Source organism: Periophthalmus magnuspinnatus, chromosome 20, assembly GCF_009829125.3.
Source record: "Periophthalmus magnuspinnatus isolate fPerMag1 chromosome 20, fPerMag1.2.pri, whole genome shotgun sequence".
Lineage (NCBI taxonomy): Eukaryota > Metazoa > Chordata > Actinopteri > Gobiiformes > Gobiidae > Periophthalmus > Periophthalmus magnuspinnatus.
This window is the reverse complement of record NC_047145.1, coordinates 10,121,599-10,145,967: the sequence shown is the minus strand read 5'-3', so window position 1 is coordinate 10,145,967 and position 24,369 is coordinate 10,121,599. Positions and strand designations below refer to the sequence as shown.

General features: G+C 39.3%; 1 protein-coding gene across 1 annotated transcript in view; it reads left to right on the top strand.

Moving 5' to 3' along the window:
- Nucleotides 1–24,369, top strand: part of LOC117388682 (partitioning defective 3 homolog) — a 513,479-nt gene that overhangs the window by 127,226 nt on the left and 361,884 nt on the right. Inside the window, exon 4 of the mRNA XM_033986268.2 lies at nt 22,001–22,170. Within this exon, the coding sequence (XP_033842159.2) occupies nt 22,001–22,170 (170 nt within the window). The remainder of the gene's footprint in view (nt 1–22,000; nt 22,171–24,369) is intronic.

The following is a 24,369-nucleotide window of genomic DNA, read 5'->3' as shown; positions in this document are numbered from 1 at the left end:
AGGCAACATTGTTCCAGTCTTCAACTGTCCAATTTTGGTGAGCTTGTGCAAATTGTAGCCTCTTTTCCCCATTTGTAGTGGAGATGAGTGGTACGGTGGGGTCTTCTGCTGTTGTAGCCCATCCACCTCAAGGTTGTGCGTGTTGTGGCTTCACAAATGCTTTGCTGCATTCCTCGGTTGTAACGAGTGGTTATTTCAGTCAATGTTGCTCTTCTATCAGCTTGAATCACTCGGCCCATTCTCCTCTGACCTCTAGCATCAACAAGGCATTTTCGCCCACAGGACTGCCGCATACTGGATGTTTTTTTCCTTTTCGCACCATTCTTTGTAAACCCTAGAAATGGTTGTGCGTGAAAATCCCAGTAACTGAGCAGATTGTGAAATACTCAGACCGGTCCCTCTGGCACCAAAAACCATGCCACGCTCAGAATGGGAAAGAAAGGTGATTTAAGCAATTTTGACATTCAGTTTGGAGTTCAGGAGATTGTCTTGACCAGGACCACACCCCTAAATGCATTGAAGCAACTGCCATGTGATTGGTTGATTAGATAATTGCATTAAGGAGAAATTGAACAGGTGTTCCTAATAATCCTTTAGGTGAGTGTATATTATACAAAATTGAGTTTTCTAAGATTTAAGCTATGTTTTAATATTGTTACCTCCTCAAAATTATACCTGAAGTTGTTTTTTTCATTCACACTTTTTAAGTAACCCTTTATTTTCCAAACCTCAAAATGCTCTGTTCCACCTTGTGATGTCATGAAGCATTAGTTAGTTAACAGCTCCCTTTTACTTTTAGTTCAGTAGAGATCAGCAATTCCAGGTCTTAAATCGTCCAAATAGTTCTAGCAAAGGTGTATGGATTTTTAAAAACACAGTGGGGCACTTCCTGTATTACCACATGACATCACAAGTTGGGTGTTTTGTTTAAGATCAGAACTCAGCCTAAATACGCAGGGTTTGTGTGTTAAAAGTGTGAATGAAACAAAACAACTCTGTTTGTGATGAGGAAACAACATTATAACATAGATCAGAAAATGGGCCCATTTATGAATTATTTTAATTTTAGTTAAGCATGTTTATTTCTACTATATGTCAGGCGCAGTGAACTAAACAGTAATCAATTTGTAAGCCCTGAATTTTAATAAGGAGTAACTATGCTGAGCAGTTGCCTGTATTTATATTGATGCGGAAAACCTGACCGCTTGACGGAAACCCACCCAGAATTCACATAGTAATACTTTGTAGGACACAGGAATTGGATTAGTGTCTACTGCCTGTTCATACACATTGGTTAACTGTCAGATTTACAAAGAACTGCATCATATAAACAAAATTAGACTGGTGGGATTGGCCTTAACTTACCGAGGCTATTGCTACATATTTTTGCCTCTCCTCCCCTCTTCTCTCACTCTTCTGCTCTTCTCTGTTTTCCATCAGATTTTCAAAGATAGCACGTGCCCCAGAGCGCCGTGGAAATGCCGCAACACTCGCAACATAACGGCGTATTCCCATCATCCGGCTAACGTGATCGCTAACAGAATGCTTATGTTGGCCCACAATCACAGCTGGAATCAAAGCTAAACATTTTCTCATAGTCGGCTGCATGATTATTTTTGTTTCGTGGAGTTAGCCGTGACATGCACTAGAACATTAAGAACGCATTATTCTGACAGTGTGCAGAGGAGAGATAGAACAGGCGCGCTTCTGTGATGTGCTCCATGTGAGTGATAGTGCGGGGGAGAAGTCTGCGCCGATGATTTTCAGTAAGTGTGTGTGAGGTTCTGGTTTTCTTTCCAGTAGTATTAAAACACTCAAGAATTATTAAATGATTTTGTCATGTTTTGATCCATTGAACACAATAATGACATTTTAACGTCTTCTTAAATCCCATCTATAATCTTTAAGAACACATATGCATTCTTGTGGGTTTAATTCGCTTTTAAACATGATTTTGGTCACCTTGGGAGAGAAGTGCTTTATGTTTTTCTAACTTTAAATATCTGCTTTTGGAAAATACACTTTATAAACTACTTATACGTTTCCAATGAGGGATTTAGGTATTGGAGCTCCCTCTGCTGTCAGCAAATGGAATGAACATCTAGAAAGTAAACAGAGCCATGTGTTGGTTGTGAATATAATTTGACTGCAGAATGAGTCCGGTGATGCATTAAGGACTTAAAAACAGTTCTGAGATTTATCTATGACGTAACCATACTTGCAAAATGTGAGCGGAGCCTTTTTGAGGGCTCAGAAGTTGGTTGAAGCTAGAATACAATACGAAATAGGCATGTTGGTACAGTAAAACATGGTTAAAAGCACTGCCTTTTTTGTAATATGAGTTCTTTAACTTTTAGTAAGGCCACATTAATTCAAACATACATAAAGTTTGTAAATGTTCTAAAATACATAACTTTGTCTAATTCATTAAATCCGTAGTGCCAGATGGCAGATGAAAGCCACAGCTGCTCTGGGGCTGAAGGACACAGGGGTGGCCGCTTATCTGTGTATTAAAAGTGTTTGTTTTGTTAGATTTTTGTTTTGTTCTTTTTACATGACTGACTTGTATTAACCAGTATTGGAGCATAGCAAGTAATAGTGGTAAAGTATTGTACTTAAATAGAAATTTTAGGTGTACTTTAGGATACTTTTTACTTCACTACATTTGAGAGCAATTATCTGTACTTTCTATTCCACTATATTTTTGAACAGGACAGAAAAGTAAAATATTTTTTGATTATTGTTTGAGACCTCTTGAAAAGGCTGAGGGGTTTATTTTTTATCAAGTTCATAATTTGAACAAACAAAAAATATACAAAGACAAATGGCTAGGAAAAAAGACGTTCAAGTTCAATTGTTTCTGTTGAATGAAATTCACAACAAACACAGATCACAGATTCACACAGCACAAATCTCAAAATCACTACATTTGAAGCTTTATTAGATCTCAAGATATGCATAAAATACTTTTACTTTTTACTCTTTAAGTACATTTTTAAGCAGTTACTTAAATACTTTTACTTAAGTACATTTTTTTCATGTGATACTTTCACTGAGTATTTTTTTGCTCCATATCTGTAGTTTTATTTAAGGAACAAAACTGAGTACTTCTTCCACCACTGGTATTAACGAGGATAAATAACTACAATCTGAAGTATTAACCGTATAAAGTCACAAGAGGCATACATGGCAATTATTTCACATGAATGTACTTGATCATATTGTAAGACATATTATTAGCCATTACATGTTAATAATTTCATTCAAATAATACCTCAGAGTTTAGACCTTTAGCTCTTTTTATACAGCTTGCAACACACAACTTTTGCTTTATATCCAACACTTGCTCACGCTTGTTTCAAAATCGTTATTTCTTCAAAGGTTTATGCAATGTGATTATAATTATTGAACACATGCTACATCTTCCAGTCCAAGATTGAATAGAAAGAAAACAAGATCTCATTAAAGTGATAGAGTACTGTACTCAATTACCACTACATGTACTGCTGCCAAAATGGTACACAGATGAAAGTGAAAGTATGCATTTGACCAATCACAGCATGCGACACAGTGCTGTTATGTAGTGTTTGTCAGTATAGAGGAATAAAGACGGCCATGCACTGGAACAATTGATTTGGACAGTACTCGGTAACTTTGATGATTTAAAATGTAACAAATTACAATAACATGGAAAGAATTATACTGAATTACAAGTACATGTTTAAAAATCTGTTCAAAAAGTACAGTTACCCCAAATATCTACTCAATTGCAGTAATGAGTATTGTTAATGAGTTACTTTCCACCCTTGATAACACTTTACATATGTACTCTGTGTACTTAGTTTGGACCTTTAGCTCTCTATTATATATCCTGTAACACACAATTTTAGTTTCACCAAATCAGGCAGCCGTGGTTTGAACACTTTCCCACACTTGTTTCCTGACTCCAACCTTAATTTCCCCCCATAATCGAACTCTTTTCATCCAGTTTATTATGTTGTAATACTTTTCCTGTTCAAAGTTTATGCATTACTCTTGTAATTCTCAAACATGTGCTACATCTTGCAAGATTTAACAGAAAAGAAAAACAAAGAAACGGTCAAGAACTCATTAAAGAGGGAGTCTGATGCTAAATTTTTTTTTTTTTTTTGAGCTTTGCACAATGTTATAATGCTGTTCCCTCATTAAAATGAATCAGTGAATATACAAAAGGAGGATATGAAACAATATACTACAACTTCACAAACCTGGTGTGATGTGGAGTAGTTTAATTAGTGGAATGCACAGTGATTTATTTATTTTGTTTATCTTTATTTATACAGGGGAATCCAATGAAAGCACTTGGGCTCTTTTTCATAGGTGCAATGTAAAAGTGCTCTGAAGGGGGAGTGACTTAGCACGGAGAGATGTTAATATGTTGTTTCCGGTGAATATAGCATTTTCAAAACAATAAAAGGTAGCATGGCGATCTAAATAGATTATGTGTTAGCAAATAATACCCCATAAAACTGTATTTTTAGAGTTTGGAACCTGTACTTCTCCTCTTGTATAGTCTGCAGGTTTTTTAGCTAAATCAATGGCAGCCTTGCTTTCAACACTTCCCCACACTTGTTTCCTCATCTCAAACCATCATTTCTTCCAATAATCAAACTCTCTTTTCATTCCCATGCATCCACTTGGACTTGTCATCACCGGGGCGCGCGGCAGGGATACCTCCATATCCCCTTTGTTTTCATGCTCTCGTCGGCACGTTGACATAAGGGCTCCAGTTTCCTGCCCACTAACTCAGCCCTGCTGGCTCACATTGTCTTTGTCACTTGGGATTAGCTAGCACAGCGATGATCAAACCTAAAACGGAGGTAAGCAGTGGATTCCCCCTTCACCAGACCTGGGAGTGTACTGTGTCAGCGGGGTAGTGCGCAGTGGTAGAGCGTTTGACTGCGGATCAAGAAGTCCCCGGTTCAAATTTGGGTGCCCCCTAGCATTACAGGGGTAGAGTGATGACATGTTCTATTGGCTAAACAGTGTTTTGGGTTAGGTTTCTCACGTAATAGGCTAGCGTATGTCTCAAAGGAGCTCTGGGAAGAAAATACAATCATACTCATGGTTATTTTTCCTGGAAATTGGTGAGATTGTTGTGCTGCTGGAGATTGAGTATTATATTTTAGATTCAATATGGATGAAGCTGGTGTTTGTTTATTAATTTATTTACAACCTAGCATGCTACTTGTTCCTCAGATGTAAATAACAATCAATGCACGAGTCATTAAAGGAGACATGTTATACCAAAGCAAACAGGTTTTGGTGGTTCTCCCTCATTGTATTTCGATTGATTCATGTTGGATGTTGGAGTAATCTTGTATTGCGGTACATTTGAGGCTTCAGCACATGGGTCAAATTTTTGTTTCCATCTACCCCCTATCCCCACCCACTGCTCTGTCACACTTTTTTCAACAGTAAAACCATATGAATAATAATGTCTGTTACAATATAAGGCCTCCAAATTCTGCAGTTTTGAACAAGTCAATGGACTGTTTTCTCATACTATTGCAATTTACAACGTATTAAATTTTTGTTTATTTCTAAATACCAAAAAAAGAAAAAGCCTTTATCTTAATGTGTTAAGTTGTTGTTACAATAACATTTTTGAATGTTATTTGGAGTTTATAATAACATTAATACATCCAGCTACTCACTGACAGCACCAGTCAGTAAAAGTACAGATGCCGGAGCAAAAACAATACATATATATCTATATACTAAGTAAAAGTAAAAGTACCACATGAAAAAAGTAAACATATTAAAGTACCCGTTTGAAAATGTACTTAAAGAGTAAAAAGGTGCTGATTTTGAGGTCTTATAAGGCCTCACATGTATTGATTTTGATTAAGATTTGTGCTAAATTTTGTTCTTCCCTAGCCGTTTTTATTTGTACATTTTTGTTTGCTCAAATTATGAACGTGTTAAAAATAAACCCTTCAGCCCTTTTAGCAGGTCTTAAACAATACTAAAAACTACTTTTACTTTTCTAATTGAAAACAACAATCCCCACCTACTTTCACTAGATGGATAAGAGATGCAAGGCAAGGCAAGTTTATTTGTATAGCACAAAGTGCTTTACAGAATAAGAAAGACATTAAAATCACACAAATCAAAACATAAATAATCACCCAATCTGCAACTTTCTCACCCACTCGTTTGCACCCTTTAAAAACTCTCTCTTTCACTCTTTAAGCACTGTCTTGCTCAGTTTAAGAACTTTCCCATTACTTTACAAAAAAAAAAAAAAACCTTTCCTGTCACTTCTCAAATACTTTCCTGTCACTTTACTATGTCTAATAAAAGTCCATCAGTCCATGTTTCTTTTGTCATCATAAAATTACCATTAAAGGAGAAGAGTGCAGAATAAAAACCTTTCAGTCGTATGCACAGCTAAACAGAACTGTTTGGAGCCTGGATTTAAACATTGTCAAAATAGAGGCCTGTCTCACATCTTCAGGAAAACTGTTCCAAGTTTTAGCTGCATAAAACTGAAACGCTGATTCCCCATATTTAGTCCTGACTCTGGGCACCAGCAGGAGGCCGGTCCCTGAAGTCCTCAAATTGCGAGATGGTTCATATGGCACTAACATGTCGGAGATATACTTTGGACCTAGGCCATGGAAAGACTTATACACAAGCAGAGCTGCTTTAAGGTATTTTTTGAAATTGGAAAAAATTAGATACACGTTAAAGAGAACCATACAGCAAATTTTAGAGACCTGGACTCCATTTTTGAATTATTTTAAGGGACTACAATCACCTCTCAATGAAGGGAACACTTACTGATTTTACCTGATTTTTAAAAAAGTATTATTATTATTATTATTGTATTTATTTATTTATTTAATAAAAAAAATAATTAACTTTTCAATCCAGTTAAAAAATGAAGCGGAGTAGAAAGTACAGATACCTTCTCTCAAATGTAGTGAAGTTAAAAGCATCCACTTTAATATCTACTTAAGTACAGATACCTAAAATTACAATACTATTTTTACTTTGGTACTTTTACTTTGGTACTTGCTTCCTGCTTCTGAAGAGTGCAGAGACAAACCTTGCTTGCTCCTGCTGCTTCCTCCTTACTTTGCTTTTTTATTCATTTTACCTCTTCCATTGCTGGGAGATTAGTTATGATTTTCTCTTAAGTAAACCAAGATTTTTAAACCATTTTCACATTTTTAAAGAAAATTTTTGACGAGCCACCGGCATGTCCTCGGGAAGAAACAAAAGGAATTCTTTCTGCGAACGCTGTCGGAACTATCAACAACAAATTATTGAGCTACAAGCACGGATATTTGTTTTAGAATCTGAAAAAGGACTTGACCGAACGCTCCCTGTGACCTCCAGTGGTAAGCGGCCTACAGTTACTTTCAGAGAGTGAAAAAACTGCTACTTTCAACTTAAACCTGAGTGATACGGTGTCTTTTCCAAAACTTTGTAAAGACAAGAATTTCAAGCCAACACGACAAGTGATAAGAGGCAATGCTAATATAGTTACATCACCCAAAATACAGCTTAGATTTTTACCACTGTCACAGACTGATGTTGATGTTAATATACAAACAGAAAATGGATTTTTGTCGCAAAACGAGCAATGAAGTTGGCAAAAGAGCGGCGGCAGACAGGCGGTCTGTGCGAAACGTCAAGGTCAGAGATACGCTGCTGCTAGGAGACGGTGCTATCAGAGATGTGACTCACAGAGGAATCCAAATTTGCTCGCACCCCAGTCACACTGTCTCTGAGATTACAAAACTCCTCCCAAAAGTTTGTCAACATACCAAGGAGCTAAACAGCTGATTGTGCACATGGGTGCAGTTGACACCGGAATGAATCAGACTGAAATTTTGAAAAAGCATTTCATTGAATTATTTGAGGAGCTTGATAAAGTGGAGGTTAAGACTTTCATCAGTGGACCTCTTCCTACCATAGACAGAAGGAAGATGAACAAATTTACCCGGCTGCTTCAGCTGAACACATGGCTGTTCAACGAATGTGCAGCCAGAGGACTGCACTACATTGAGAACTTTGATCTATTCTGGAAACGAGAGGACCTGTTCAAGGGAAACGGCCCGCACCTGAGCAGAGGTGGAGTAAGAGTGTTGACGGATAACCACCTCCACGCTCTGAGAAACCGGCCTGGACAGGGTCCTTGGCCAGTGAGACCAGCACCACCAGCTGCACCACAACTACAACCACCACCTCCCCCAGCGAAGGAGTCACCACCAGCAGCACAACCATCTCCCCCAGCGAAGGATTCAGCACCACCACCACCACCTCCCCAAGAGAACAAATAAGCATCACCACCATCAAAACTGAAGGATGCATCTCCAGCGTCACTTCCCTCAGGGCCCACATCACAGGCCTTGAACCTGTCTGTGACAGCCCCAGCAGAGGTTTCACCTCCCCTGCCCACAGACCAGCCCTGGGTCCACTTTGCTACATATACTCCCTCTAGGGACTCCTCACTCTCCTTTTCCTCCCCACCTTCACCTATGGCCCTTCCCGACCATCTAGAAAGTCTCATCAGATCAGGAATTAAGATGGCTTCTCTCACACCTAATATAGAGCGATCGAGAGTTCTGGCATCAACTATGCTGAACTCTTCCCCGAACCCACCTATCCCCCCTCGTCTTTCACCCAAACTCCCCCCTGCTCCGCCTCCTCGGCCCTCACCTAGTCCCTCACCCTCACCCAAACTCCCCCCTGCTCTCTCACCTGGTCCCTCACCCAAACTCCCCCCTCCTCACCCTTCCCTGCCTTCCCCCAGAGCTGTTATCAACAAGAGCTAGGACACACAGGGCCTCTGCTGTCTCAGGACATAGTCATGATAAAAGTAACATGCTGAGGCCCTGTGATGGAGCTATATCTACAGTTACACCCCGTAGACTGATTAACAGAAGGACAGTTAGACTGTCCAATCAGAGACATTTAGTTCACATTCCCTGTAAGACGATAACATCCAGTCCTACTGAAACTAATCTGAAACTTGCTGTGCTCTGTCAAATTTTTATGTAACAAGTCCTTTTTAATTAATGATTTTTAGTCTTGACTTTGTTTATAACCAAAACATGGCTTGACAAAAACACAGGTAATGCAGTTCTAGTGGAATCAACTCCACCCGACTTCAAATTTGAATCTGAAACATGAGTAAACAAAAAGGGTGGAGGTGTGTGTGCATTTTTTAGAGATAATTTAGTTACTCACAGATTGTCATTTGGAGTGTTTTCATCTTTTGAGTATGTTTCATTCAAAATGGAGCTAAAACAATCCCCTTCCATACTCTACTTGGTCATATACAAATCTGCCCAGCACTGTCTGAGTTTTATTGATGATTTTAGTGAGATTTCAATCGTATGCACAGACTTTGATGGTTTAGTCATTACAGGTGATTTTAATGTACATGTGGATAATGTGTTTGACAGAAACGCTAAAGAGCTCAGTTCTGTCCTTGAAACCTTTGGTCTGACTCAGCATGTCAGCGAGCCCACCCACAACAGAGGACACACTCTGGACCTGCTCATTACAAAAGGAGTAAATATTTCAAATGTCAATGTGGTGGATGTTGCTCTGTCTGATCATTTCTGTGTCTTCTTTGACCTGTCTTTTATTCCCAAACCACCTGCAGTTGTTTGAAGGAGACACATAAATGATAAAACAGGTGCACTGTTCATGGAAATGATACACTTTGAAAATGCCTCATGTTCTGATGTTGATGATTTGTTGAACTCTATAACTTCGAGTGCTTTGAATGTTCTGGACACCATTGCCCTGATGAAGGTTAAAATGGTTAAAGATACGCAGAAAGCGCCATGGAGGAATGATGACTCGGTCAGGGCACAGAAAAGGGAGGGCCGAGCGGGAATGGCGCAAGTCAAAGCTCCAGGTTCATTATGAAATTTACAGAGAAAAGATGCACATGTACAACCACAGTTTATGTAGAACAAGGCAAAGGTATTTTTCTGACATTATTGGATGTTGTAGAAGCAACTCTTGTATCCTGTTTGCAATGGTAAACAGATTAACAAACCCCCCAGCTCCACTGCTGTTAGAACTAATTTCCACATCTAAGTGCAATGAGTTTGCAGTATTCTTTAATGACAAGGTTCGGGGCATTAAAAATGCCATAAATTCCACAACACAAATAACCCTGCACCCACCTAGACACTTAGAGCTGACTCACTTTGCACCTGTAACTGACAAAACTGTCCAAGAGATTGTCACCAGTCTGAGTTCATCTACATGCTGTCTCGATGTGTTGCCCACTAAATTTCTAAAGTCTGTGCTCAACAGTTTGCTATCACCACTCACTCACATAGTTAATATGTCACTTCAATCTGGAACATTCCCAAGCGCTTTGAAAACTGCGGTTATCAAGCCTCTCCTAAAGAAGAGCAGTCTTGATGCCACAATATTGAACAATTATCGACCGATCTCAAATCTGCCGTTTTTAGGCAAAGTCCTCGAAAAAGTTGTTTACCAACAGCTTATCTCCTTTGATGTCTTCCAATCAGGTTTTAGACCACAGCACTGAGACTGCTCTTATCAATGTGACAAATGACATCCGCCTGAACACTGATGCAGGCAAAGTCTCAGTCTTGATCCTGTTAGATCTGAGTGCTGCCTTTGACACTGTGGATCATGGGATCCTCTTACAGAGACTAGGGGACTGGGTGGGCATCTCTGGTATGGCACTAAACTGGTTCAAGTCCTATTTAGAAAACAGGGAGTACTTTGTTGAAATTGGAAAATGTATATCAGATAAAATGTCCCTGACCTGTGGGGTGCCCCAGGGGTCAATCCTGGGACCCCTGCTGTTCAATCTCTACATGCTGCCGTTAGGCCAGTTAATACGCAGCAATAATGTGTCTTACCACAACTATGCAGATGACACTCAGATCTATATCTCACTGGCAGCAGGTGAATATGGACCAGTGGATTCACTCTGCCACTGCATCCAACAGATCAGTGTGTGGATGCAAAACAACTTTCTTCTGCTAAACTCAGACAAGACGGAAGTCATCATCTTTGGCCACAGAAACATGGAGAAAGTGTCAGCAGTCACCTCCAGTCTCTCTCTAAAACCTTCAAATCAGGCTAGAAATCTAGGGGTAACAATGGACTCAGACTTGAACTTTAACAGCCACATCAAATCAATAACATCTGCAGCTTTTTACCACCTAAAAACATTGCAAAAATCAAAGGTATACCATCAAAGCCAGACTTAGAGAGACTTATCCATGCATTTGTTTCCAGTAGGTTAGACTACTGTAACGGCCTGCTCACTGGCCTCTCCAAACGAGCCTTAACACAGCTGCAGTACATCCAGAACGCTGCTGCTCGGGTCCTGACTAGAACCAGGAAGTATGAGCACATAAGTCCTGTGCTCAGGTCTCTGCACTGGCTTCCTGTAGCTCAAAGAATAGACTTTAAAGCAGCTCTACTTGTGTATAAGTCTCTCCATGGCCTAGGTCCAAAGTACATCTCCGACATGTTAGTGCCACATGAACCATTTCGCAATTTGAGGACTTCAGGGACCGGCCTCCTGCTGGTGCCCAGAGTCAGGACTAAACATGGGGAATCAGCGTTTCAGTTTTATGCAGCTAAAACTTGGAACAGTTTTCCTGAAGATGTGAGACAGGCCTCTACTTTGACAATGTTTAAATCCAGGCTCAAAACAGTTCTGTTTAGCTGTACATACGACTGAAAGGTTTTTATTCTGCACTGTTCTCTTTTAATGTTAATTTTATGATGATTATTTGTGATTATTTATATTTTGATTTGTGTGGATTTTAATGTCTTTCTTATTCTGTAAAGCACTTTGAGTTACCTTGTGTACGAATTGTGCTATACAAATAAACTTGCCTTGCCTTGCCTACTTTCCACCACTGGACAGCACACATATTTACCTGCCAAATCATCATCTATATTCATGTTAAATTGTTACAGTGAGATAAAGTGTCAAACGATGTGAGTCAAACTTAAGTGGGAAACCCCTCTGGACATCCCTGCCGATGCATGCTGTAATTCGGAGCGTGGCGGGGAAGCTTAGCACACAATTTTGAAGTTTGAAAGCGTTTTCCTCCAGGCACTAGCTCCTCTCTGCACTCTATCAGGAGTAGTGCCGCTAGAACCCAGCAGCTCAGCGTAGGTGCGCTTGCTTTCTACACCTTGATGTGGTGTGAAGGCAAAAGTTTCAAAGCAACCCTTCAACTTCCATTTACCGCAGAGGAAAGTTTCTGCTAAAGTTTGCCCTGAAATAACTTGTATACTCTAGGAGACTTTTGAGTTATGTAAGCCGAGTGGAGTCGTCATAGTAACAGATTGGGTGATAATGAATCTTACTGAGAATCTTAATCCTGATTGAGCACAAGAGTTCACTGGAGAATAAAACTAATTGCACTGTCACATTTAAAAATGGTTTTGCTAACTGTTAGAACAACAAACGGCAACTTATTATCCTACCAAATAGTACTTCCACTGTTACCATGAATACTTAAACTCCTCATGATTACTACAATTTCTATTATTTCTACTATAACTGATAATACTTTTGCTATTACTACTACTACTGGAGTTACAGGTAGTTTATTATTATTATCCTACCAAGTAGTGCTGTGGTTGTTATTATGAATACTTTATCTCCTGATGTTTACTACTACTACTAGTATTGCTACTGGAATCACTTTTTTTGTCTTTTTGAAACACTAATTGTCTATTTTTTCTTTTTTTTTCTTTTTTTTAATGAACAAGACACATTTTTATCACGGTAATTGTTTAAAACTGAGATACAGATTTTTATTAAACCCCAAGTTAAGTTTTTATTGCACTGAAAAACTTGCATTCTTACTGTGAGCAGGCTTGCATCTCCACAAACCTGACTCTTATTCGGCCTGGAGAAGGGCCTCCTCCTGCTTGTTTCCATGGAAATGTTGTTCCTTTGGCTTTAATATTAGACAGTATGCTGTAAAACTTGTCACTCTTCATGGAGAATGTTCCAAAGTATGGTTTTAACTTTCTATTTGGAATCATACAGGTGACGTGCCCCCTCCAAAAAGTTACACACTGTTGCTTTAAAAATACTCTATAAACCGCAATGCAAACTTTTCTATTTAGACTGTCTGCACATTGAGCACTTCTCAAACTCAAATAATTTGGAACTGACAAAATTATCGGGGTTGCTGGATTTCACTGATAAAGTTTCCCGTGCGTTGTGCCAGAAATATTAGCCTTGTATCTTAACGTTTCCCAGACAGCACGTAGCACGAATCCATATCACCAACACTTCAGCTGCAACTTTCAAAACACAAAAAACAACATCTGAAACGGCGACTGCGATGACGGCAGCTTTCCATCAACGCCAGTGTTTCCTGTGTTTTTCTGCGTTTGATGATTTATTTGGTGAGGGGGGAGGGAGAGGGGGCTGCCGGACAAGTGATAGGGCCTCTGGTTTAAACTTCGGTTCAAATATATGCAGTGTAATTCGCACACACTCCACAGTCGCGGTTCAGAGGGGCTGCAATTTTTTTCTTTTTTTCCCAGATAATGAAAAAAGAAATCAATGAGTATGTAGTGATCCTGTTGTAGTGTCCTTGAGCAAAACACTTCTCCCATCTTGCCTATATATGAACATGGCGCCTGTTTCTATGGAGACGATCTTGCTTTGCGTAAAACGTCCTACAGTGTGGCATTAAACGTATCGAAACGCATACATTCTTACTCCATATGAAGCAGCTTTTGTAAGGACACAACAACCTCTCCAGCAACAATTTGAACTGGCAACCCTCTAGCTAAAATGCACACGCTTTACCCCCTGCTCCATATTTACCCCTGCTGACTTTTCGTATACCTTTGCATTTATTTTCACTGCTAATCTACTCTTAACATTTTTGCATGCCATCTCTCACGTTCTGCTACTGATTTTACACTGATGGGGAGTTAACAACTATTTTTCCTACAATCAAATCACGCAGTTAGCTTAGCACTTAACCCTCCGTTCAAACACGGTGGTAGACATGTTGTAATCAGAGCTCAGTTGGCCACACATAGCACAGTCTGGGAGATTGATAGCTCCGGTTTGGTTAGCCTGCTTCAGACTGCTCTATAATGGTGTTTACATGGAAGGTGGTGGAGTAGAGAGGTGTCTGGACTAGGGACTGTTTGCTTAGCTGATTAGCAGGTCTCCAGTGGTGCGCCTGAACGGGACTTTTGTCTGTCGGACTGGAGTTAGGAAGGGCCTTAAATGGACTGTGAGTTTTATAGTTATGGCGGGTATTTAAAGTGTAGGAGAACTCGGTGACCTGTGTACCTTAAAGGAACTGTATGTAGTTTGCGCTGGTTTAAAGTAGGACTAAACTAAACTCCAACCACAATCATATTTCAAATAGAGCTGCTAAACTGGGAAGTGAGGAGGTGAGGGGGCAGGATCTGGACGTATAAGGAACAGTGCAATTGGTCTAACGGGTATCCACACTTCAAACTCCACCTCTGTAGCCAGGCATTTGTGATCAGAAGCATCTTGCTGTTATCAGGGCAGCCCTGTGTGATGTCACATGGCACTTTAAATTTCAGTAGCCACTGAAGGCAACACACACTCAGTTTTTGACACAAAGCTGCACTAAAATTGCCCAAAACTACCTAAATATGCAACATTACACACACACAAAACAAAACACCTTGGTATATTTCTGATCAGAAAACAACATGGCTAACCACTCAACAAAATTTCAGTTTAACATAGTATGGTACCTTTAATGTTTTATTGATTCCTGTCTCCACGGAAACGCCCACGCCTATTGACACAACAGCGGTCTCCGAGGTTATCCCTGACCCAGATGCGTCAGCTTTGATTTGAGAAGTTTTCTGCTCCTTTCTCTCCTCCTCCTCTCTCCCCCAGATCAGAGCTCATGTCAGGGGGGCGGTAGAGCAGTGGACCTGGGGACATCCTCCTTCTCTTCTTCTTCTTCCTCCTCCTCCTCTTCCTCACTCCTCCATTGTCTTGCTGTCAGCACACTTATCCAGATCTGTTTGTCTGTGTCTCGTTAAAGAGGCAAACTGCAGAGCTGACTCGTAAGTGACTGAGAGCGGCGCACAGACTTCAGTTTAAACGCATGGGGACCGAAAAACTATAATTGCAAATAGGAATGGTGGAGTGCTACTGACTGCAATTTAAAGTGTGTGTAAGAAAGATAAAATATTGATACTTTGCAGCTGATCAACATTCCCTGGGAGTGTGATGCTAGCTGTAGGCACTGCTCTGTCTGAGGCTTCTAAGACTTTAATCTGAGGTTCATTTTAACTCAACAGATGACTTAGTTGGAACTACAACAGGCGAGCTGAATTAAGCTGTTAAACAAGTCTTTCACACGTATAGTTACAGTCACACGCTAGCTAGCATTAGCCAACAGTTTTTCCGTTAGTCACTATCACTTTTTTGTTGAAAATCAAACAACTAAACAGGACCATAAATGCTCGTATTGACATCACGCTCCAGAAAACGTGTTCTTTAAATCTATTTTGTATTTTTTCTTCAGTGTTTACAAATGTGTGCGTTGTGTCGCCATGGTAACTGCTGCACATTCCACCATAGAAATACATGTAGAACACCCCCCAGCGAGCGTCACTACAAAGTATCAACATAAGCAAAAGGAACAGTTAAGTATAGGTCCCGGATCAATCTAAGACAACCACAAATGGCTAAATCTTCAGCGAGGTAAACAGGACGAAAGATGGTTCAAAAAAAGGGAGAGAACAATGGAACAGATGGGGAGAAAGAGAGAAAAGAGGAGGGGAGAGGTGGATGGACAGGGTGTAAGTAAAGCAGATGGGGAGTAAAAGAGGGAGTGAAAGAATGACAAAACAAGGGAGCAGGAAAGAGTGAGTAGCTACAGGAAGGAAGAGAGAGAAAGAATGATGGAAAAAGGTGGATGAAGGGAGTGAAGGAGAACTGGTGAGATGGAGGGAAACTGTAAGAGGGAGGGAGAGGGAGGGAGAGGTAGGGAGCGAGAAAGATGGAGAGAGAGGGGAGGCAAGGGGAAAAAGGGAGAGTGAGGAATGAGAGTGAAGGAGAGAAGGGTATGGAGAGAGACAGAGAAAAGAAGTGGAAAAGGAGAAGAGAATACAAGGGAAGGGAGACAAAGATAGAATTAGAAAGATTAAATTGAGTGTGCGAGACAGAGTGAGAGGGAAATGAGAGAGAGGGAGTGAAAAAAGGAGAGACGGTGGGATAGAGAGAAAAAAGAGATAGGGAGAGAGAGAGATAACAGGAGAAATAGGGAAAAGATGAGGAGAAGTGCCATCATTTATTTTTAAGCAGATTTATATTTCAATACTGAGCCAGATTTGACAAAAAATAATTGTCATAACAAAAATGCTTCTTTATGCGCTAACGCTAACTCCAGCAGTGTCCTGTGTATAACCTTCTATGTGCCCTAGCGTTAGCATTAGCATTAGCTTTAAGTTGGCAGCTTGTCAAAATGAGTCACCCCTGTCTCTGCCATATCTTTTACATGGAGCCATTTTCCTGATTGGAGTAAAAAAAAAAAAACAGACCCAAAATCAACATTTATAGAAAAAAAAAAAAAAAATATATATATATATATATATATGCAATCAAAATTAAAGTGCATTGCTTTGTCCATTGGTGCTTACAAAGAATAACAGTGAATGGAAATATTAAGTGCTGCTACTACTACTGCTACTACTACTGCTACTACTACTGCTACTTCCAATCTGTCTTGATGGGATACAACAACTGCCGTTACCAGTCCAAGCTGCCTAATTCTACTACTATTACTAATAGTACAATTAATGCTAACATTAATAGTACTGCTGCTACTACGACTAATACTATTATTGCTACTATTGCTGCTACTGCTACTACGACTATGACTAAGATTATTATTGCTACTATTACGACTAGGACTATTATTGCCACTACTACTATTACTACAATTAATGCTAACATTAATTGTACTGCTGCTGCTGCTACTACAACGACTAATACTATTATTCCTACTGCTACTACTAGTAATACTACTGCTACCACTACTACTATGACTAATACCATTATTGCTACTACTATGACTAAGATTTATTGCTACTACTACTACTACTACTACTACAACTCTTATTGCTGCGGTTGCTATTGCTGCTATCATGCTGATACTCCTGCTACCACTTCTACTGCTATGACTGCTACTACTACTGCTACTATTACTGCTACTATAACTACTACTAATGCTAATGCACTACTAATACAACTGCTACCACTACTACAAAGCTGCCTTGACTGACAGTATTACGTTTTCAATTTTTTCTCACCAAAGGACACACCAACAGGGATAGAACCAGCAACCTGGACTTTGGATTATCGTTCTTCATCAGCCAGACCACTGGAGAAAACATTTTAATAAAAGCCAAAAAATGTCACATGTTGAATGTTTAAAACTCCTGATACAAAATGTGTTATTGACTCAAATCATTGCCAAATTATGACCAGAATTTCAAATCAATTCTCAATTTTAAATCCTCCAAAACAAGTACCATCTGCTCATAAATCATTTTCAACATATTAGCAGAACCACTAGCTTCCTCGCAGCCAACTTACGCTAAATAACACCGCACATTCACACCATTTTAAAATCTAATAGCCCACGTAATACCTTTAATATTGACTTTGTGAGCGTATATGCTTTTATCCAGATAGTACTTTATCCCAGCCAATATCTGTCCCGCTCCAAACAAGCTCAAAGACAAACACTGGACATTCTAAAAGAGGTAATACCACCAGGAGGTCAAGGCTGTCCCGGTGGTGAAGGCTCCAGTGTGAACACAGAGTGACCCCACTATACCCATAATCCTTCACTCCACTATAGGATTAAGGCTTCATTTATAAGGTATCCCCGTAACCCAATAGACCAGCAAATCAATATATAAATGAATTTGTAGTTATAGCGTAATGGAGAAAATTGTGCATGTATTTTGAATGGAACTGTGTTTTTAAAAAGGTGGGGAAAAAATTGAAGAAATAAAAAATATTATCGGTTTATAGGTAAATATTAAAATGCATTCAAATTTAGTTAAAAATAAATAATTATTAAATATGAAATGAGCCTGTACCCGCTATTTTTTCCATGTATTTAAGCAACCAATACAAAAAAATTATATAAGTACTTCTTAAGGTCAAAATCAATCTACTGTGCTCTGGCCGCATCGAATTATAAAGCGTTATTTTCTGAAAAAGCAAGGAGTGCGATGTTGGCATCCTAACTTCACTGTCATGGTAAATTCCATTCTCGCCTCTGAAATTTGGGACTAGTGCTTATAAACTCATTGTAGTGAGTAATTAGTATGTTCTGAATGCATGAGTTAAGTGAGGAATAACTGCAGACCATTTTTTTCCCCTGTTTTTCACATTTTTAAGAAGCAAAAACAGCCACTTTATTTATTTTATTTTATTTATTTATTTTATTATGTATTTTATTTTATTATATTTTTATTTTATTTATTTATTTTACTTTATTTTAATTTTTTAAGAATTCCAGTCCCTCATATAGTCCCTGAACCATCATTTAAAAACCACTCCCTTAGCTATAGGCCTGATCAATGCCTAGCTTAAGCTAACATCTAATATCCGCAGCTAAAGTTTATTAAACATGGGGCCTGACTATCCCTCCTCCCCCGCCTCCCCCACCTCCCCCTCAGCTCATAATCCCATCTCAAATTAAACACAGGAAAATTGCTATGGGAGAGGGCCCGCTTTCTAAACACCGCTCTACAACAGCTATTTATTACACGCTAATCTACACGGAGTTTGACCCATACTGTGGATAAAAGCACGTGATTAAAACGACCAGTGCTAAATGCTAATGCGCTACGATATTAGCTTAAGTCTAGCGGTCATAAAACAGCCAGGAGTTATTGCAGGGGAGATGTGTAAGCAAAGATGGGGTCGCAGAGGGGCCGGTTGCTACTTAGTTCTCACAGAGCAGCAGGAGTGTAAATATGATGTGTTCAAGTACAAGCTAAAACGCAGGAGATTTGATGACTTTGAGCTACAAACAGTGACATGAAGCAGTCTTATCGTTAATGGCACTTTACTTCATTTTTACTGTCTTATAAACGTGAAAAACAAAATAAAAAATGGTTTACAGAGGTCTAAGGTTACTCCTCATTTACCTTATGCATTCAGAGCATCCTAATTATTCACCACGATGAGTTTATAAGTGCTTTCCACAACTTTCACAGACCAGAGCAGAGTTTTGCCATCACGGACAAGAAAAATGCTTTATAATTAGATGCAGACAGTACGCCGCTGACTTATTTCGACCTTAAGAGCTGCTTATACAATGTATCTGTACTGGGGCAAGAAATATTTTGCTCATATACAAGGGGAAAATCAACAGATAGATGGATACGCACTGATACCCTGAAGTTTGCGAGAATAGTCATACCACATCTAAGTTATATTCTCGATAGAAAAGGGAGCAAAAGTGGGACCAATCAGACGAAACTGCCAAATGTGTGAACCAAATTTCTTCTTCTAAATGAAAATGCCTGACTATATTTTTGAAACATATTTGAAACGGACAGGGACAGGTTAAAGTGACTTACTTTAATTCTTGAGCACTCTTGAAAAAGGACATGATTGTAGATGTATTTTTGGTCTGTTGTAGTTCTTGTAACATAGACCAGCTCAGATCATGAGGACGTTAATATCATTAGATACTACATAAATTAAATGCAGTAGAAGTACGCATCTTTCAGTCCTGCTTACACTATGTGATTGCAAAATTCTTTAAGTGGTTTACTGCCAGGTGTATAAATGGCTAAAGTGCTGTACATGATACTGCCCTTTATGGCTTATATAGATAGACTACAGCAAAGATGGTAATAAGTTAATGATTTACTATATAACCTTAATGGCGAAGGGTCTGCCACCTTGCCTGGAATTTTCCAAAGTATAGCATTACAGTAATCAAGTTCAAGGCCATAATGCAGAACAAACAATCCATGCAGCGTAATAACATCTCCATAGAGACAAGCGGGTGGTGGCATCTACTACAGAACTATTACGCAGTACACCTTTAAGGCTGATAATTATTGCTTTTAGAAAGTACTATAGTTTGATTACGTTTCAAAGATTTTTAAAATACAAACCCTACAGTTAAAATGCTTTTTAAAACATTCAAATCAAATCAAAGTTTGAGTCAGTATCCAAGCTGAATCCAAGGTATTCTCTGTAAAATAGTACATCTCCTTATATTGAACCTGGGTTAGAGGATTAGCATAAAAGATGCAACTTCACTCATAAAAATTAAATAAATAAATAAAAATAAGTATGTAGTCTGCGCTCTTACATAAAAACAATCTGATTGAATGACAAACAACTTGGCCGCCATGTTTTTGTTTGTTTACCTCGTATCTATGGACACACGTCATATTTATGGAATTTAAAATCTTGACATACTTTTCCTTTAACCTACATCAGATGGAGAGTGATCAGCAGCATATGCCTAGTGCAATAATACTCCAATTCATAACAGGTGGTCTCTTGAAAATGTGCGTAATTATCACCAAAAGACTGAACTGCAGGGATTAGTTACAGTTTTTAGGGACAATCTATTCAAATTCTGCACACACATGCTCCAGTGTTCTCAGCGGCTACAGTTCTGGCTTGAGCAGGACTTGTCTGTTAATGTCTTAGTTACTTTGGCACACTTGATCACATATGGGCCCATTACAGCTCGCTTCTGGTCACTGTGACAACCCACCTTTTCCAGGACTATTTTCTTGTCAGCGTCCTGTTAATTTCGTCAGATTCACCTGGTTTCAGTTCCAGGAAATTTCTGTTAAAGCGAATATTCTCCTCGTCTCTTAATATCTGCTCCATTTAACCAAAATTACTACGCCAATGTTGTCTTAAAGTCTGAACAAGATTTTAATGTTTTTATTTGAGTATTTTTGTTAACATAGCGTCTCGCAGCTTGCAGTTTCTTTCACCGCTAAGAAACCCGAGCCAAGTTAAACCGATTTGGTGGTTTACGGGGGAACAGTGTTTTACCATGGCCCGCAAGGAGTTATAAGGAAGTAAAAAGTCAAATTGAACTTTAACTTCCTGTATCGCACAAGTGGAAATGTATACTTGGGTACACAGAGGGAATTTGCTGCAATGGCTAAAATGTCTGCATAATTGTGGTTATAAACGCTGTCCTCTTCCATATTTCACACGATATGAGAATTGAACAACTTACAGTCAGCAAGTCTAAAATACAATTCAACTTGTGGTTTTGTGGTTTATAAAAGCATTTATCCCTAAACTGTTACGATCTATATATCTTTATGCAAAAATACTCAGATTTTCCTTACCCCAGATGCTTCCTCCAGATGAATTGTAGCAACTCTCAAGTCAGCCACAATATTTAGAAGGTCTTTGATGTTTTGAGTCCAACAGGGGATTTCCCAGCCCCATTGCACCACCCAATATCGAGGAGCAGCGTCTCTACTCTAAGCTCGTAAAGAGGTGAAAGAGATTATACAGATTAGGCTAGTCTTCCGTAGGTAATCTCGTCGAACATCCTGGCTCATGATGTGGAGATGGGTCTCTGGGTGATGGTTTGTGCTTACCTATGGTTCATGACCGGTTACCCAGCTTCAACAGGTTTAGCTAGCTCAAAGTTGGGTCAAATACAGAAAAAAGAACATTGCTGGGTTAACGGGTGACGGGACTAGACTAAATTACAGGTCAGATATGTGTAGAGGTCACTAGGGCTGTAGTCAACTAAAATTCTTGAAACACCCATGTTTTAATAAATGAAAGATGGATACGGTTAATGCTATACTGTTGAACAATGCTCAACATACTGTAGTAATTACGTTTCCATGGAGACAATCATGTGGTGTACCCTACCCCAGAAAAGTACCACAGATAAGTTGGTTGACTGACTCCTTCTTTCTCGTTCAGGTATGCCTCTGCACGTGCGGCGCAGCAGTGACCCCTCCCTGGCCGACGCTCCGGGAGGTCCCGAGGAACCTTCCAGGAAGAACCCGGTTCGATGGTCCACGACGCCCAACTTCCACAAGTACAGCCTCAAAGTCACCACCAGCACGGGTACAGGAAGTCTGGAGAGGAAGGTAAGGAGCTGAGCATCTCCCAACTCAATACTACTACTACTACTACTACTACTACTATTACCACAACTACTACTACTACTAATGTGTGAGGCGCAAGAAGGATAAATAAGGGAGAGACATTGACTTTCCACCTCATATTCCAAGACCCCTGGGAATGTTGTTGTGTCCTTATACAAGACACTTCACCCACCTTGCCTAGTTTGAATATGGCAAGTGAGTTTTTAAGTTTTGAGCTTACACTTTGGCCTGACAAACACCAAACGCACTGTTCTACATTCCCTTTATTTCTAAACTATGTGAGCAAACTTTTTTTTTCCCCCAAGATAAAATGCATTCTTAAGAGTTTATTGTGTTCAAAACTTCTATAGACACTACAGGGAATAATATAGCTGTGATATATACTACTTAAAATAAAGTGTCAGAAAGGTGGAAAAGGAACAAAGGAGTAGGTATTTTAACAATCTTGCAGTTTTGAAGAGCGATCAGAAAAGAACTACAAAGTTATACTTGGAGAGGGGATCACAGCTGGGGGTGTTCAGGCAGGGCAGAGGAGGCTGGATATCACACGGTTTGGTGTTTTTTATTTGAGAAGAGAGGAATATAAAAGAGAAGAGAAAAAATGGTGCTGTAGCTGAGTTATATTGTCTTAAAAACATGAAAAAACGGTTTGCATTGGTCCAAAGTTATTACTTGCCTTATGCATTCCGAGCATCGTAATTATTCAGTTATACATTTATAAGTGCTTTTCACAACTTTCAGAGGCTCTCAAAAGTGTTCTAGTGACAGTAATGCTAATAGTGTGCTTCCTGAACAACGATAAAATGCTACTGAGGCTTTACAGTGACATTACGCTGGGGTGTTCTGCATGTATGTGTATGGCAGGATGTTCAGCAGTTACCATGGTGACACACTGCATAAAAACACAAAATGGATTTACAGTCTCACATTTTCAGGAGCCTGTGATCAATGCGAGTGTTCATGGTTCTGCTTAGGTGTTTGATTTTCAACAAAAAGGTGTGAGTGACTAGCTGAACAACTGCAGACTGATGTTAGCTTGTGACTGTAAAGTTAGTTGAGAGGGGCTCGTTTAACACCACAAATCAGCTCACCTGTTGTAGTCCCATTTAAGTCAGTTATTTCTGGTTAGATAATGTTAAAATAAAATGAAATCATCTGCAAATTATCAATAGAATTAGATGTAGACAGCACACAGCTGTCTCATTTTGACCTCAAAAACTGCATATACAATATATCTGGACTGAGGCAAGACACATTTTGCTCAATACAAAATTTGAGTACAATTACTTTGAAAACTGAAGGCGTTTTGGGAGATGCGCACAACTAGCAAGCAAGTCATTCAAATCAAGTATGTGCAGAACATGGCTCTCCTGGGGTGTGGCTGGAGTCAGTGAGTTAATAATACACTTGAAGAGTTTCCTGGCATCCTTACTTGTAGTTCTTTGTTCATTTTTTGTCCAATTTATCCAAAGGTAGGTAGATTTGTCAACAACTGTACTCAAGTAGGAGTGCTGTTTCTTTAAAATATCATTAGAAGCTCAAAGTAGTGGTCTCTGAAATTGCTGAAGGTAAGTATTGAAAGTATTTGGAAAAACTGAGCAATTAAGGGTGTCAGGATGTAACATTTGGTTTTTACTTTGAAGGTATCATAAAGCTTTTGTCTTACCCACAGTGGAAAGAGGAACTGTTACACTGTACAATATATTACTAAGGTAGGAGTAAAAGTGTGGGGTCTGAAAATCCACCAAAAGTTCCGTCATATACTTTTAACTGCCTATCATGTGCCTACTAGAAATTACGTTTAATGACCATACTAACCCTTGGACTTAATACAGAACAGTTTTAAAAGTCTGCTATGCAACTTCTCTAGTGCAGTATTTGACTTTCTTCATGGGTATGTTCTTGCTTTCCTTTAATGTTCCACAGTAAGGCATTAAACATATCTATCTAAGATGCTGCACCAGGTTTGTCAAGTTGCTGTGTGCAGTTTTGTATCCTGCTTTTGTATATTTCCAGAGAATTGTCATGTGGGAGCATGGATGACGTAGGCTTGTGGGTTGAACATTGCACAGAACCGTACTGACGACTGTAAAGGAGGGTTTGAATAGGACCTGGGAGAGATTGCTAAATTACTGAAACATGCATGTATGGTATGACGTCTAAAACCTCTCCGGGTATGTT